Consider the following 17,753-nt stretch of genomic DNA (forward strand, 5'->3'; position numbering starts at 1 on the left):
GCTGGTCTTGTACTTCTATCATACAAAGGATTTTACTTCACAATCACAACACTCTATTCACAGCTATTAAACGTGGTTTTTGGTGACATGCCTTAACCTTGAGCCAGTACACTACACCACGTCGATGTATTAATTTAACATTGTTGGGAGTCTGCTCGGTCTCCTTCTTCGGCACAGTCAATGTTAACACTCCATGTTCAAGCGTGCACTTGATCTCATCCAGTTTAAAATTCTCCGGGAGGCGGAACCGCCTAACAAAGCTGCCACGACGCCTCTCAATGCGGTGCCACTTGTCGTTTTTGTCCTCCTCCTCCTCGGTCCGCTCACCGCTGATCTGCAGAATATTGCCGTCTTCCACGACCACCTTCACCTCCTCTTTCCTCGCCCCTGCCATTGCATATCATATGTATTGCAGACAATATAGACCTAACTAAGTTGCACACTGGTGACAGCAGGGCACACAAACCTACTACACACCCTATGGTCGTTGCTTCCATTTCTTTCATTTGATTATGTCAATTGGGTCACCTAGAAAAAGTTCCCCTTACTCCTTATGCTATCTTTGGAACTCAATTCTAACAGTACTGGTTTTGCTCCTCAAATACTCAGTGGGAAAAATCAACAGGAAAGAAAAATTCCTACTTCAGTCTTTTAATCTATCACGCAGCTGAAGTAGACAAAGCATTTTCTCGTTTAAAATCATCGATCACTACTTTCCAGCTTTGGGCATGCATGTGTTTGTGTGATAGAGATCAAAGAGAGTGCATGCGTTAGAATTAAAAAGATGGCTAACCAGGAAGGTCAACACGAAACTCGTGTGCTGTGTCTGTTTCACGCCAATCCACGTGAGCACTAGCGAGGGTAGCGATTTTTTATTACCACGGTCACTTCGTCTACTGCTCGGCAGAAAGCTAGAAGGGTCTGGGTCTCATGTATCGCTTGAGAAGGGTGAGCCGAACCAAGAGTCGTGTCCTCCTCGACTCCCTCCGAGCCACGGTCCCAGTGAAGCCATGTTCTTTTCTCTTCTTTGGTTACTTTACTGCGGAATTTGGGTTTTCTGCGACTTTCTATCTTAATGCAAAGCGTCTTTAATATGTAGGACTGTGAAGGAACACTCTCGACTCTCGAGCTTGCCATGTGCGCCTATGAAAGCGGGGTGTCACTGTCTTTGATCACCACGTTTGAAGGGTAGCGACAACGTGGTGCTATATATGGCGCCACATAATCAGTGGCATTGCCACGTGAATACATGCCATGATGCCATGGACAAGGAAACTTTGGGATGAGGATGGTGGCTGGAATGATACTATACTATAATGATAAAAATATAAAATTGACCAATGTGGTTGGAATAATTTATAAATTACTTATTGTGATATCAAAAATAATTTAGAAGTTTTTGTAGTATGCGAAAATGATAAATTACTCTCTAGAGTTAATTTTTCGTTCAAAATTTAACAGAATTCATTTGGTTGCCACGTTAGGCTCAATAAAAACGCGACATTGGTCACTTTTTAATACAATAATATAAATATATAAAATTAAAAAAATAATTTAAGGAAGTGGGCTACCGGCCACCCCGTAGGTGAGGGTGGCACGAACAGCCACCTAGATCTGCAAGCCACCCCAAACAGGAAAAAGTGACACGTGTCGCATTTTTTATCGGGCATGATGTGGCAATTAAACAGATTATGTTAAATTGTGGACAGAAATTGACTCCTGAGAAAAAGTGACACCTGTCATTTTCGTCTACCATATGAATATTTGAATTATTTTTTATACCACATGAAGCGATTCATAAATTAGGCCAACCGCAGAGACCAATTTTTCCTTACTATAAATAAGCCCGCTCTCTAATACAAGTAAACTACTCGTTACCAATTATATTTTTATTTTATAATTGTCTAATAATATTGACGTGATACTTCAAATTAACTATTGAATATTTTGTTTTAATTATTTAACACTGTTTAATTCAATAGTTAGATAGGAGTGTCACACCAACCTTATTGAATGAATGTTGAATAGAATTATTGTATCTAACATTTATCCTTTTGTTAGTTTGTAATTGGCCGCATTCTGTTGGACAAAATCACCTCATTGTAAAGATGCTTTTTATCAGGGATTTCGCTATTTAGAAGTGTTCCATAAGATTTTGCACAATTTGCAAGTCAGAAAATTTGGTTCCCTGCCAGCCGTCTGGACGACGTGTCATACTGTCCGGACGCCCAGTTATCCAATGCATCAGCCGTTCGGACGACGTGACAAACCGTCCGGACGGCGTGGATTCCCGTTCGGACCTTCCTCTGTGTCGAGAAGCTTCGAACTACTCCAACTTGCATCCGTCCGAACGTTTCAACAGCCCGTCGGGATGAATCTCAGTGTTCGACCCAAGCTTCATATTTTCTTTCCAAAATCAGATATGGGAAGATTGTCGCAACTGTCCATACAACGTGGATTCCATTCCGGATGCGCTACTCCTTAAGGCAAGTTGGCAATTCAAACTCAACCGTCCGGACGCCAGTCTACCATGGTCCGAACGCGCATATGACAGATATGAAAATTGCGTGCAGTAGATCACCCATCCGGACACCCATCCTCCTGGTCCGGACGTGCGAAGCCTTTATAAGGAAATTACTTGCAACAGACGAACGACCGTCCGGACGACAGTGCCTCACCGTTCGGACGCGCCTCTCAAATAGGAAATATCTTTAGCGAAATTTTTGGAATTTCGGTCGCACAGTTGTCCGTCCGGATGGTGGTCAAACGCTCATTTGAGCCATCAGCCTATAAATAGAGGCCCCTGTGCTTGAGAATTACAAGAATTCGGCATTGAATTCCACTAGTGCTTAGAAAGTTATTTTGTGAGATTATTGAGCTGAATTGTTCTCTCTAAAGTCGTTGTTGTGTATGTTGTTGCTGTGCTTAAACTGAAGTCTATCTTAGGGGTCGGCCCTAAGGTAAAGGATTCCGTTGAAGACCCATTCAGGTAGGAGACCTGGTTGGGAGGCGTTCATGTTAGGCTACACGTTAGAATGCAAGGTACGACCACTGCATCAGGGGTATGTGAGTGCTACTACTTTGTAACTAGCTTTGTCTTCTGAATAGTGGATACCCTCGGTTTGGCTGCCCCGGAGTGGTTTTTCTCTTAATTGAGTTTCCACTTCATCAACAAAATACTTGTCTCCTTTAATTCCGCATTTAATATTTTGTTGCATACTGTTCACACACACTTGTTAAAATTAGAAGTCCAATATTTTTTCACCTTTAAAATTTGCTTTTGGCTTTTTAATGCGTAGTTCAAACTTAATACTTAAGAACAAATTAAAATAAATTAATAAAATGATTCTTTATTTAATATACATGGAAAACGATTAAAGTTATACTACAAATTAACAAGCCCACTCTTTCATAATTGGAGCTGAAGTCCTTTTTAGGCACCCTCTCCAAAGAAGCCAAAAGGAAACATCAAAGAACTCTAGATCAGCTTCTCCATCTCCCACCTCTTTTTTTGTGGGTGACTTGTTTATCTTTGGGCATGCCACATTCTTAGAAGCCACAACCATTAAAAAGTGCCTTGATCTTTAGGCCAACTGGTCTGATAAAAAAATTAATGCATAGCAACAAGTCATCAATTTTCTTTAGTAAAAACACTCAAATATTGTGTATCTAACCCAAAGCACCCTTACCCTCATTAAAACTCCATTAAAAGCGAAACTGTAACACCCCACACTAAATTAGGATTTAGGACACCCTAATTTATGCCTAAGTGTCTGTTGGCAAAGTCAATTAGACTTAAATCTCAAAAGGGAGAGTAAAATGAGACTTTTGAGCACTTAGGGTAAATCTATGCAGACCGATCGAACAGTTGGTCTCGGTGTGAAAGGACAACCGATCGAACGTTTCATGGACCGTTCCAACGATAAAGCTAAACAAAATTTTTGAACAATGCTTTAAACGTTCAGATGGTGACAATCTGTATGCGAATGAAATTTGGTCATTTCAGGAAATGACTATTTAATGGTTTAGGTCGAACCCTATACCCCATTTTGTCACCATTCACCCTCCATACCCTAAGAGAGAGAGAGAGGGAGGAGAAGAAGAAGAAGAAGAAGAAGAATGAGAGACCTTTGGAGGGTTTTGGGTTCCCTCTTCAAGAAAGGTAACCTTACACCCTAAGTTTGGTTTTATTTCGTGGCTTAGACCTTGTTTAATTCATGCTTAGTTTCTGATTAGTGTTTATTTTCGTGTGTGTGTGTGGAGAAAGAGTGGTTGTTGATAGAAGGTTTAAATGTGATTTATTTTGGATTAATGATGATTATAGGGTTAGCGAGGGAGTTGATGTGGTCTTTTGTTTACCAAAATATATCAATAATAAAATTAACCACTCGCAATAGAACGAATCCTTGTAGGATAAGGCTATAGAGAGGGTGTTGAACCTCAAGGACTGCATAGGTATTATTGTCAAGCTTATCGAGATTAAATATAACTTAATTAAAAATATGTTTGATTTGGTTTTTGTTTTCTAAAAATAAATGCATAAAAGTAGAAGACATAAATTTAAAGATAGTAGGGATGAGATAAAGAATAGGGGATTGATTTCACCACTCACCGCATAACAATGGTCAATCATAAATTAACAAGAAAAATTCATATTATGCATGATATAGGACTCGTCTCACTCGAGTAGTCAAAAAATTACCTCTAAAGAATAAGTATAATCCATCTTCGGTTGGCACGGACTGTCCACCTAACCACTAAGATGTGGTACGACCCGTCTTCCCTAGGCATGGACTAGCAACGTCTTTAATAGGATATACACACAATCAATGGAATAGTATAACCCATCTTCGGTTGGCACGGACTGTCTACCTAAATTACACTAATCTATGGTGTAGTACAATCCGTCTTCCCAAGGCATGGTCTATCTAATCCTCTTGATCATATGTCAATTAAAACCGTTGTATAACAATCATTCACATAATCACATAAAATATGAAGGATTGAGTTCAATCAATATAAAAGACTTTCTAAGACAAGATAAGAAATTCATAATGATTGAATATAAACATTAAAATCAATTCTCACAGTTATACAACTATCATGCATAGAGAAAATTCCAAATTAAAATACAATTAAACCATCGTTACTTGGAAAGGGGTACATCAACACCCTATTAGGAATTTAGCCGCTCATCGTAGTGCTGGGATGACCTCCTGCCATGTTCTTCTCCTCTTCAACTTGTCAAGCCTCTGAGAAGAATTTTCTGTCTAAATCTAAGCACAAACCCAAGCACCAAGCACCAAACACCTCTTCTCTTGAAACTTAGGGGTCTATTTATAGGGAGCACACAAGTCCTAGAAGCCCTTGGAATTCCAAAAAAATCATCTCTTGAGTCTTCTTGTCCAAGTAGGAGATTGAAACTTCAATCCAAGTAGGAAAAGGATTCTAAATTCTGCAAGAATTGCGGTCTTTTTTTGTGAGACAATTTTAGTATAGTAAACGTTCGAATTAGAGAAAAGCTATTTCTGACATATTTATTTAATATTTTATTAGCTTTCCAATGCCATCAATTTCATTGCAATCCGATATCTTATGCAAAAGTTATGATCCAAATACTGAGACATATGCATAATCCAAATTTGAATCCAATCCGATTTTGACTCTTAGTGGAGAAATTCCGATTTAATCCTTCATTTGATTTGATTAAACTGAACCACATCATATATGTATTCTATTATGATTGGTTAAGTTTAAACATATCTTCTAGGTCTTCTCAAAGTGTGTTTTAAGCCCAAAATCAATGGAATTAATTGCATCTTTATTTAAAACCTGAAAATAATAAAACAACACAAAATCAAACAAATAACAATGCTAAGGAATTAACATATATAAATTAAGGGGCTTGAATGTGCAACATTCGACGCTTATCAGGAGTTTATGGATTATATGAGCTGCTTTGTTTTTCTTCTTGTTTAAGAGTAGATCTCATATTGTTTAAGGTATTAATGTGTATGTCTTTGTGCATTTGAGTTGTCTCAAGGGAAAACCTTGTCTTTCGTAAGAAATATTGGATTTTTGGTAAAAAAAAGGTTTAGACCTAGACGTTTGGGTTCTGTTTTAAGGACTAACTTGTGCTTAGGGTAGTATAAGAAATCATTTTTATGGCTTAAAACGCATTAGATGTGTTAAATGTAGGATCTTTTGGAATTTAAGGGTTTCTGTCTAGAGATAGTTCTAACAGTTCGAGCATCACCTGAACAATTAGACCGTTTCAATGGTGCGAAAATCTATTGAACAATGGGACCATCCCTGTGCCGTTCCAACAATTTGACCCTAGGAGTCTAAGTTTTAGATTTTAAGCTAAGACTAGATGTAACGTCTTGCCATAAATTCAACGGCGGAGTGAAAAATTAAAATCAATTAACCACGAAACACTACTTCTAAATCCTTAAAAATTATCGCAACGGAAAACCTAAATAATTTGTCTTTAAATTGACCACATAAACATATTCATAAAACTAATCAGAGCTTCTATATCATTATATCTCAAATCACTAATACAATATACAAATCACTACATAATGAAGAGAGACTAACTTAGGCAAAGTTCGTACCTCCAAAAGCACTACGAAGGAATCCCTTCGATTACCTCAAAGCTCGCACACGATCTACTGAAGATGACGCCTAAACCTGTAGCAACAAAAATATCTACACAGTCGTGGTGTTAGCCACATCCACATAGGTAGAATAGTGAGTCAACGGTCTCAGTAGTATAAAACACTAAATTTTCGTAATGAGCCGACATTTATTTTTTTCTACCATAACGTTTACAATAACAACTGTTAGTATTTTATATTGGCAACATTTTGGTTGACAAAAACACTTTATGTAACGATTGCTTTTTAACATAATTATCGGTTCTATTCAGAGTCTTCAAATAATATGGACAATGTCTCATTTCAAGCCATGTGACTGAGCACAAGTTTCTAAAAGATGTCCTTGAAGATTCCATGCAGTTTTCAAGTCAGAACAGCCAATTTCTGTGCAACCGTCCGAATGAGCCTTTGAAGGCGTCTGGACGCCCCGTAGTGTCTAGAAGCTTCAGCGTTGCAGCTGTCCGGACGACCAAGCTACAACGTCCAGACGCTAGGTCAAGCTACTCCAAGTTCTACACGGAGTTAGATTTCAGTCGACACTGTTTGGGAAGTTTTTGTAAGATGTTCGGATGATGTGGCAACATGTCCAGACGCTACCAAGCGTTCCAAAATATTTCAAGTTTCCTTTACGGACGCGGAAATGAGTGACAATGAAGACCGTCTAGACGTGGTCCTATTATGGGAAGAATCGTGCTATTCTATAAAGGCGGTCACAGAAGACCGTCCGACAAGGCTAACTTCCGTCCGGATGCCAACTCGCCAAATTCCAATTTTGAGTAAAATTAGGTTTTCTGTAAGCCTATAAATAAATGGCTCTAGGCTTGTTATTTGTAAGGATTCAGTATAGAATTTCATAGTGCTTAGAGAGGGTGTTTAGAGAGATTTGAAGATCCGCTAACTCTCTAACCGTGGCCGGTATGTGCTCAACAGTTTGTGTGAAGTTTATCTTAGGGGTCGGCCCTAAGATAAAGGATTTCATTAAAGACCCCTTCAAGTAGGAGACTTGGTTGGGAAGCGTTTACGATAGGCTTTGTGTTATAATTAAATGTATGACTACTGCAATAGGTTTTGTGAGTACAAGTGCTTTGTAACTTGCTTTGTTTTTTAATAGTGGATTTCTTAGGTTTGACTGCCCCATAGTGGTTCTTCACAGAGTTTTCACTTCGTCAACGAATATCTTGTCTATTTTATTTTTCGCATTTAAAATATTTTGTTGTACACGAACATACTCTTGGTAATTTATAAGTCATTATTTATTTTCAACAACTGTCCTTGGTATAATACTTCTTTTTAAAAATGTTTTGTAGTTGATAAGGTAAACATTGGCTATTTATAAACTAGTAAAATCATACTATGTAGCTGTGAATATATATACAAGTCTCAATCTCCTGCTTGGAAGCCCATATATATAATGTAATATCCCTGATATTAATTAAATGTTTAAAATGTAAATTAAGTTAATTAAATGATTAGAGTTAGTAAAATGTCAAGAAAAAGCTTAGAAAACACTTAAGGTTGAGTCCGGATGTAAAAGAATGCCTAAATGGACATTCTGGTTGCAGAGTTTGCAACCCGTTCGCAAGCTATCCAGACCTTTGTGGGACACGTTCGCTGACTGTCCAGACCCTCTTGCAAATGCTGAAGTCCAAGAGCTAACATTCGCAGCCAGTCCGGACCCTCTTGCAAACGTTGAAGTCCGAGAGCTAACATTCGCTACCCGTCCAGACCCTATCGAGGACGCGCGTGATTTAAAATGTGCGTGTCCTAACCCTCACTTAGCCCGTCCGACACCTGAGATAAATGCGAGAATGAGTCTTTTTGACTCATTTCTCCCCATTTTCTTCCACTTCTTCACGATTTTCTTAGGGTTTTCACCTAAAACCCTTGATCCATGTAAATCCAAGCTTCCAACCTCAAATTTAACCCCGGAAATGTGACATTTTGGCCAGATCCGTCTAGATCCGGCGGGGTCCCGGCCGTTTTAGCTAGATCCGGCCTGATAAGTGGTCGGATCCGTCCAGATCCGGTTCCCGGTCGTTTTGGCCAGATCCAACCGGATTAGTGGCCGGATACGGTCCGGACAGCCGGCTTTTGACAATGGCCAGAATTCGGCAATATTTCGGCCAGTTTAAGCCGGAATTTGGTTCGCCGGCATCCGGCGACAGTGGCCGGATGTTGCCTGATTCCGACGACCTAATGTTGCCGGACTCCGGCGCCTGCTGGATTCCGATGACTAACAATTGCTGAATTATGACAATCGGATATCAAAAGTATATGTAAGGACAAAAAGTTTAATTTTGAAAAATGATTTAAGGTTTTGAAACGATCAAACAAAAAATGATTTCCGTTGACTATTATTTTTGCCCCTACCAAATACCGTAAAATGTCGTAATCATTTTTTAGAAATCATTTTACGCCGAAACAAATTGAGCATTAATTTGGTATTCGTTGAGTCTATATAGTTGATACAGATTTAGTAAGGTTGAGCATGAGAGGCATGCATCCACTTCATATACATAGGGGTAACAATTTGTGTTGAGACATTGGTATAAGATTTTATAGGTCAATTTTAATCCTGACTATTCATTTAAATGGGTCAAACTCCTTGACCCTTAACTTTATAATTTTATATTAAAGTTGTGTCGGGTTCGTGGGTTGTGTCATAAATTACTCGTTATTGTATCGTGTGTGGAATTCAGTTTGTGTCGAAATATAGGTGAAAAAACATTATATACGTCAATTCTAACCCGACCCATTTAATTAAATGGGTCAAAGTTCTAAACTCTAACCCTTTAATTTTATGTTGAATTGGTATCAAATTTGCGAGCCATATTAAAAATTGTCAGCTTGACCTAGAAAGACCAATAGGCTTCATCTTTACGATTGACTTGATTTAAGAGAGGTTGACATGGGAAATGCATTGTACTACAGAGTACAAGTGCACTACAGTGTACAAGCTTAGTAAACTAAGCGTGTTGGGTGAAGTGCAGTAGTGTTTAGCACAATTTTTTTTAATGAATAAATTAACAACTAAAGACAATTACACACAAGTCAGCATTACAACTGAACTACAAAGATACAACAGCCAGTATCAGAACCCCCTTACAACTTCTCCACAAGACCCAAACAACAAGCAACCAAATATACAAAACAACATTTAAAAACCAGAAAACAACTCCTTCACTTCTCAATTGCAGCTATTCTGCAGAACCATAAACTGCGTGACTCAACTAAAGTATACAGAATCAAAACTCCTTCACTTCTCATCAACAGTAAACTGCAGAAAAACAAACTTAACTACTGGACCCTCAAGATCAACTTTTACTCGAGTAAACAGTAATTCTGCAGAAAGCATCTCGTAAAAAGCTCACTGGGACAGCTTTACGACTTATACCAACATCTCTCTAATGCTCTAATTACGACACATAACTACATTCTCAACATTCCTTTTAAACCTATCTTTCCCCAAAACTCTGGTTCTCACCTCCCAATTATTATTATTATTATTTTTTTCAAGATCTGCTCCTCTGTTTCTGACTTCATGCTTGGTCTCATTTCTATTTCTCCACATATTATAAATTGTGGAGCTCAACACCAGTCTACAGATATTGGCAGTCAAAGACTTCTGTTTCCAATCACACACTCTCAGCCATACCACATCATCCCAATCAACTGGAGGATGATTAACATTGCATCTACTCATTACTTCTTTCCATATTCTTGCACTGTAGCTACACTTAAAGAAAAGGTGTTCTCGACTTTCCATTCATTTCTACAAAACACACAACTAACCTCACCTTTGTATCCCCATTTCACCAATCGATCCCCTGTTGTTAAACAATTTTTCATTGCTAACCACATGACAAAAGCCTGCTTTGGAATGGCGTTTAGCACAATTCGTTGCTTCAGCACTTGTATACAAACTCCCATCGTTTGTTAACATAATATCATTGAACACTCAATTCTTATTCAAGGAAACCCTTCCAACCCTTCCTACATACAACATATTTAGTATAGTCAATTTTTGACACATTAAACAAGATAATTATTGGTGGGATATTAAACCAATATACTGTCCTACGTGATTAAAGGAATTGTCTTTCGAGGGAATTTTGTTAGAAATAATTAAATAACAATTATTTCTTTAACCTAACATGCGCAGCGGAAAATTAAATAGAACAGTTTTAGGCATACCTCCGGCCATTGTTGCTCAAGCACTCATCCAGAACTTCTAAGAACAAAATTATGAGGTGTCTTCTAACCTATGCCTATTGCTTGATGGCTGTACTGACGGTGTACACAGGCACTCTATTTATAGGCTAGGTTAGGGACCCTCAAAATGGTAAACACCGTATTTGTTTCCTTCAATCAAGGAAACAATATTGTTAATTGATTTTTTTAAATCAATTAACCGATTCCATATTTACGGTAATCTAAATTAATAAAAATAACCATAATACCGATTCCATATTTACGGTAATCTAAATTAATAGAAATAATCATAATACCGTATATGTTTATTAAAAAAAAAATAATAAACATAGCAAACACCGTAAATGTGATATAAAGGCCACATAAGGGAATAATATCTTACATTCTCCCACTTGGCCTTTATGACACATGACCTTATGGTATTAGGTTCTTTAGTTTGGCCAATCACTTATGGAATCCTCCCACTCTGATAAGAAATGTTTCACACGAATCATGGCGGTAAAACCATTATAAAATTAGGTCGTCCCTTCCATGTATCACAATGTAAAACACTCCTTACATGAGAACCTTATGGATAATCAAGCTTTATGAATGAACTTCCTATAAGTCATTCGGGTCCAACTTTATTTATCCTCATGGATAAAATAACAAATGTGCACAAAATCTTTATTATAATAACTTTATGTCTATAGACCAAAAAGAGACAAACCAAGCAAAAAATGAATTAATGAGTCTCATATATTCCGCATAACTTTATTCTTTATTTACCGGTAAACTTTAAGTCATGGGATCTGCAATCATTAATTCAGTACTTATATGCTCAATAGACCCTTTATGTCTCTTAATGTTATCTCTCGTACTGAGATACTTGATGTCGATTTACTTCTGCTTCTACTCTTTATTCTTACAAAAGAAGATTATAGTAGAATTACTGCAGAGTATCTTTATGGTCTAACTGTAAAAATCGACAATATTGAGACTTTCAACAAAATGTCTCAACCATCATGCCTGTGTACTAAATTCATAGCACGCTAGAATTTTAACTTTCTTGGTAGACGTAGCAACCATAGTCTGCATACTGCATCTTTAAGATATATTTCTCAATAAAAAGATATATACCCTAAAGTAGACTTTCTACTATCTACACAATCAGCAAAACTCAAATCTGAACAACTAACCACCTTCAAATGGAAAGTGTATCCTTAGGTTAAGTTGTACTTCTTGGTTCCTTGCATATACCGCAAGACTTTATTTGCAGCACTTTATTGACTCAATATACTTATTGTCAGTCATATGGTTATGTATAATGCAGACACTTAAAACTTTTCATCTGCCCTTATTCCAATACCTTTTGGGACATTAATCTGTATTTAATTAGTCCCTCTTAATTGCTACTGAAGCTACATAATCCTTCATTCTAAATCTTCCCTTCCGAGACAATGTTAATATTCTTTATGTCTCTGTGAATCTCTATGTCAAAAGACATAAGAGGTTTCACCCAAATCCTTCATTTCAAAGTTTTATGAAATGAACTTTATGTAGCAAACCTAAATCACCACTTGCAAAAACAATATCTACATATAGGACTAGAAAGATTACTGTACTCCCACTGACCTTAAGGTATATATACTAATTAACAAGGTTTTCAGTAAACAATAAAACAATTACCTTGTAAAAAATATATCACTGGTGAGAGATCTATCACAGCGCATAAATAGAATTCTTTAATTTGCAAGTATTCTGACTGTTATTTATAAAACCTTTTGATTGTTTCATGTAAACCTCATCTTTAAGATCCCCATTTATAAAGGTTGTTTTTGCATCGATTTGATGCAGCTCTAGATCAAAATGAGCTACTAATGCTATGATTATCTTGATGAACCATTCTTAGACACTGGAGAGAATGTTTCACGATAATCAATGCCTTCCTTATGAGTAAAACCATTGGCTACGAGTCTAGCTTGACTTTTGAGTAATGGATTTATCTCTTACTTCATGGCACTGAATAACAATGTGGAGTTTTCTCCACTCATAGCATGTGAAAACAATTTTGAATCATCTTTATGTCCAATGTTAACATCAGACTCTGAGAGATATACAACATGATCACTAAGAATTGTTGATCTCCTTATTCTATAGGATTTTCTTAATTATTTTTCCTCTGCATTTTTGCAATGGGAGAATAGACTTTTGAACATGTTCTGTATGAGTTGGTTGCTCCAGAACTGATTGTGGCTCAGGATAATCAATCTGATTTTTCCTGAATACAATCAATCATCCTCTATGAGGAGGAGATTTAGCCAACTCTAGTGCTTCCTCAAATTCCAATTTGTGTGAATGAGCACTCCTACTAGGTTCCGCATCCTCTAGAAATTTTACAATCAACAACTCTAGGATTATATGAAGGATAATAAAACATTAAAACCCCTTAAAGTTTACTAGATAGCTTATAAAAGATCCGCTGGTTGTCCTTGAATCTAATTTTCTAAGGCAAGGATTATAAATCCTCTCTTTAGCAAGGCAACCCCATATGTGTAAATAATTTAAACTAAGCTTCCATCTATTTCATACTTTAAAAGGTGTCTTAAGGACAACCTTAGATGGAATCCTGTTTAACATATACACAACGGTCTTCAAAGCTTTACTCTATAAGGGTAATAGCAGATTAGTATTACTAATCATTTCCTTTTGTGTGTACCTACCTTAATACTCTATGCCTATATTAGATCTTATGATCTTCATATTGTTTCTCTTCTTCTTCCTTATAGGTATTGAAAGCATTCAATACCTCAGCTTTAATATTTAGAAGATAGAGATACATAAACTTTATATGGTCATCACTAAAAGAGACAAAAATATCTCTAACCATTTAGGCAATGAGCATGAAAAGGTCAACACTTTTCAATGTACATGATCTCAAAAATCTCAAAAAGCTTTCTTTGGCACCTCTAATGGTCTTGTTGGTATGCTTTCCCTTATGCAGTTCACACAAGTACCAAAGTCAGTAAATTACCAACTTTTATTTTCTGTATGGAGATATATTTCAATCTCCAAAGCCATAACAAGAACATTTTTAAATTCTCAAAGACTCTACTTTCCATCAGCATCAGTATGCAGAAATAAACAAATAATTTTGTTTAAAAAATTGGGATGTAGGTCAATTTTAAATAGACTTTAAATAAACCCCAACCAATATTCCACCAAAAAATAAGAAAAATTTCAAGTTTAAAATAAAATTGAAATTTTTAACAAGCCAAACTAAAAAAAAAAAAAATTTCTAAAGGATTATGAAATATAAATCATTTTTGAGGTAAAAAATATAACTGAATTTTAAAATTAATCTATAGATCCCAACAACCTCAAGTTATAAACACGTGTTATTTAAAAAAAAAAAAAAAAAAAAACTCTGCATTTGTGTTGACAACGTGGATTGTTAAACCATAAACAATCCATAATAAATTTGAATGAGTCACTAAAAGAGATTCACGACATACCAGATATATGAGATTATTTTTATTTTAAGTCATTTCTTATACTTCATGCAATCTTTCTTTATATGCCCTTAATTTTCCTTATTGCATGAGAAATATGTATCTTGATTGCCATAATACTTTATTGGCACCTTATTCTCATGCTTTAAGTGTTGGACATGATTGCATTTATTGGTCCTTCCCTTAACATGAGTAATCATGTGAACACTTTATAGATTCTCTTGAACACACATGGTTAGAAGTTCACTTACTAACCATTTATCCTTATGTGTATTAAAAGATAAAATTCTACACTTAGAAGAGAGAATTCAAAAATGAAATAGACCAACAATGACTCAAAAATCTCAATCTTTAGGGACTTTGGCTAAGCTATAATTTCCTTCATTCCCATAATGAGATTATAAACACTTTAGAAACTGTAAAAGGTTTGTCTTTAAAGCTTTTTTCTATTAGGGTTCTGGCCAAGTTTTGTTTGAACTTAATGTTCATGAACAACCTTTATAAAACTTTAGCTCTAAAACATTCAGGAATAAATCCCTGATGACTTTAGTGACATGAGATTTCATGAACATCTAACTTAAGTGATTAAATCACTCCCACCGTTCATGCTTAATAATCTCACGTGGTGTACTTAATTCCGCGGGAGTAGGTGGTTTGTCTACACGGAGCACCAAAATTATTAACACCCCAAATAAAAAAGTATATTAATATTTTTCAGTCAGAAAAAATATTACCTTAAAGTATTGGAATATAAAACTACCAAAAGTAGAGTAATACGAATAGCTGCAATGACCAAGAATATAAAAAATAAAAATACTTTAATGCTATGAAGTAACTTTATTTTAAATTAGCCAATGCCAATTTAAATAGTAAATTTCAACCTACCTTTGGGCAAATGTTGCATCACGCATGAAATTTACTCTTTATTGATAAGACTAATAAATTTAAATATTAATAAATAAAATTCTTCGTACCTTTGGGCAACCGAATGAAATTTTACTTTTAATACTAAATTTGTTATCTCATTCTAATTAAGTCATAAAAATAAAAACTTCCTTTTGGGGATAGGTAATTAAATTTATAAGTTAATTACAATACGATGTTAATTTTTTCTATATGAAGTTCATGTGTACGATCCTTATGCAATTATTACAAAATTAGGATGCTTTGGCTCTCCCAAAATCATAATAATCACGTTGTAATTCATGAACATCTAATAAATCTTTATGAGGTTCATGCGTGTGATCCTGATGTAATTATCATACAAAAATGGGATGCTTTGGCTCTCCCATAATTATTATGATAATTACGTGTGTGTAATCTTGATGCAATTGTCATTCAAAATTAGGATGCTGTGGCTCTCCCAAAATTATCATGATAATTGCTACTTCATTAACATCTAACAACTTTATAGATGCCCCCTTAATAGCCCTAGGAATATAACAAACCAATACTTAAATGAGGTAAACAGCATTTTCCAAGGTGCAAGCAGATGAGCTCCCAGGAAAGTGAGGGGGGTCACACCGGACACACTTAAATCCCAAGACTTTCATTGCCAGAACTTTCCCCGACATTGCATTCTTAGATATTACTGTAAACACACCAGTATATATGGTATTGTTAATTATTCTTAGGTCTAGGCATCAAGCAATTTATATTTAAACAATATAAATTCAACAATTAAAAATATATTCCTCAATTCATGTATTAAATAAACAATAATTTTAATACACAGTACTGTAAATAATAAAGGGAATAAAACCTTAATGTGAAAGCATAAAACCAGGCTTAGTTCAATGGTTTGAAGCTTATCACTTTATGGACATAAAGGTTCCAAGTTCGAACCCCATATGAGCCAAATCTTTTATTTTATTTAAATGCTACTGTAATGGGCTACTATATTGGGTTGGGTTTCTGGGTCACAAGACTCCAAATGGGCTACTGTATTTGTGCAATTGGGTCAACCCACTTAATCGAGTCAGGCCTCTGGGTCTATGTATAGTGCTGTCCCAAACTAGGTCAGCCCACTTAAATGGCCCAAAACTGCATGGGTTTTAAAAAACCCTACCCGAAAAATATATCCAACCCAAAAACTTTAATGGGTCGAAACCCTACCCAGTCACCAATCAACCCGACCCGTAATGTTCCAGATGGGTTGAAAACCCTAAAAATGGAATCCTAGCCGCCACCCCTTTATGAAAATACCCATATCAAGATTACAACAACTCAAAATTAGGCAGTATATCACAATACACAGAATAATGATAAAACAAAAAATAGTTATATTAAATTTATGGGTTTTCACAAACAATACGTGAACAACAAATATTCACAAAATAATCGCTAATGCGTTTCTATCATGTCAGAAAAGACGAAATATTGCTCAAACAATATTGACAAACAAAAGTGAACAATACCAAATAGAATATACTTGATTCAATATTGATAACCAATAAAAAATACTTGATTCAATATTGATAACGCATAGTAAAATTATACGCTAAGCAAAATAGCACAGAAGATGGCTCTGATACCACATGTTAGAAATAATTAAATAACAATTATTTCTGTTACCCAGATAATCAACCCTAGAGGGGGGGTGAATAGGGTTGATGGCAAACTTTTCTTTTAATAAAAATTATACTGAATTAAGAATTTAGAACAATATAAAATGCAGTATAATGCAAACAATATAAATATTGGAACAATAATAAAGAGATAGAGAGAGAGAGAGATTCAAACTCAGCGATTTATCGTGGTTCGGTCCACCTGACCTACGTCCACTCCCCAAGCACACCACTTGAGATTTCAATCCACTAAACCAAACTCCTTGCAGGTGGAGTTAAAACCTTTACACTTCAAGAGTACACTACTCTTCTTCACAAGGTGGAAAATCTCTTTCACACCTCACAAGGGTCACACCAACCCTCTTGATACAATAGATTGTGGATCGGATTTGAGATTTCTCTCGCAATGACAATTCTCCTTTTTGAGAAGGATATACAAATAAAGCTTTTACAACAATATCTCTCTCACTAGAACTCTTGTATGAATTGAACTTGAATGGCTCAAATGAACTTGAATATATAAAATGAAAGAATGCTTTGAGCTCTAAGCTTGTTTGTTTCTCACTTGATTGAATGATAGATTGATCATCAAAATGAGAACCAAAGTCATGTATTTATAGGTCTAGAAAGAACATAACCGTTGGAGAGAATTTAAATTTTGCTAGCTGATTTTCCAAGTTGTAATCACATTTTCAAAGTCAAAAATTGTTGCTAGCTAACTTTTCAAATTTGCAAACAGATTTTCAAAGTCAGAAATTGTTGCTAGCTAATATTTCAAATTTGCAACCAGATTTTCAAAGTCAGAAATTGTTGCTAGCTAATAT

The 17,753-nt window shown here is 35.8% G+C and overlaps 1 protein-coding gene across 1 annotated transcript; it reads right to left on the reverse strand.

The window, feature by feature from the left end:
* Nucleotides 1-43: 43 nt before the first annotated feature.
* Nucleotides 44-7,593, reverse strand: LOC133866080 (16.9 kDa class I heat shock protein 3-like; the record flags this gene model as incomplete). Its single annotated transcript, XM_062302642.1, has 3 exons — nt 44-387; nt 794-862; nt 7,551-7,593. Coding segments are annotated over 3 exons (456 nt in total), but the record flags the coding sequence as incomplete, so codon positions are not given.
* Between the last annotated feature and the right edge of the window lie 10,160 nt (nt 7,594-17,753).

This window comes from Alnus glutinosa, chromosome 4 (genome assembly GCF_958979055.1).
Source record: "Alnus glutinosa chromosome 4, dhAlnGlut1.1, whole genome shotgun sequence".
In the NCBI taxonomy this organism is placed as follows: domain Eukaryota; kingdom Viridiplantae; phylum Streptophyta; class Magnoliopsida; order Fagales; family Betulaceae; genus Alnus; species Alnus glutinosa.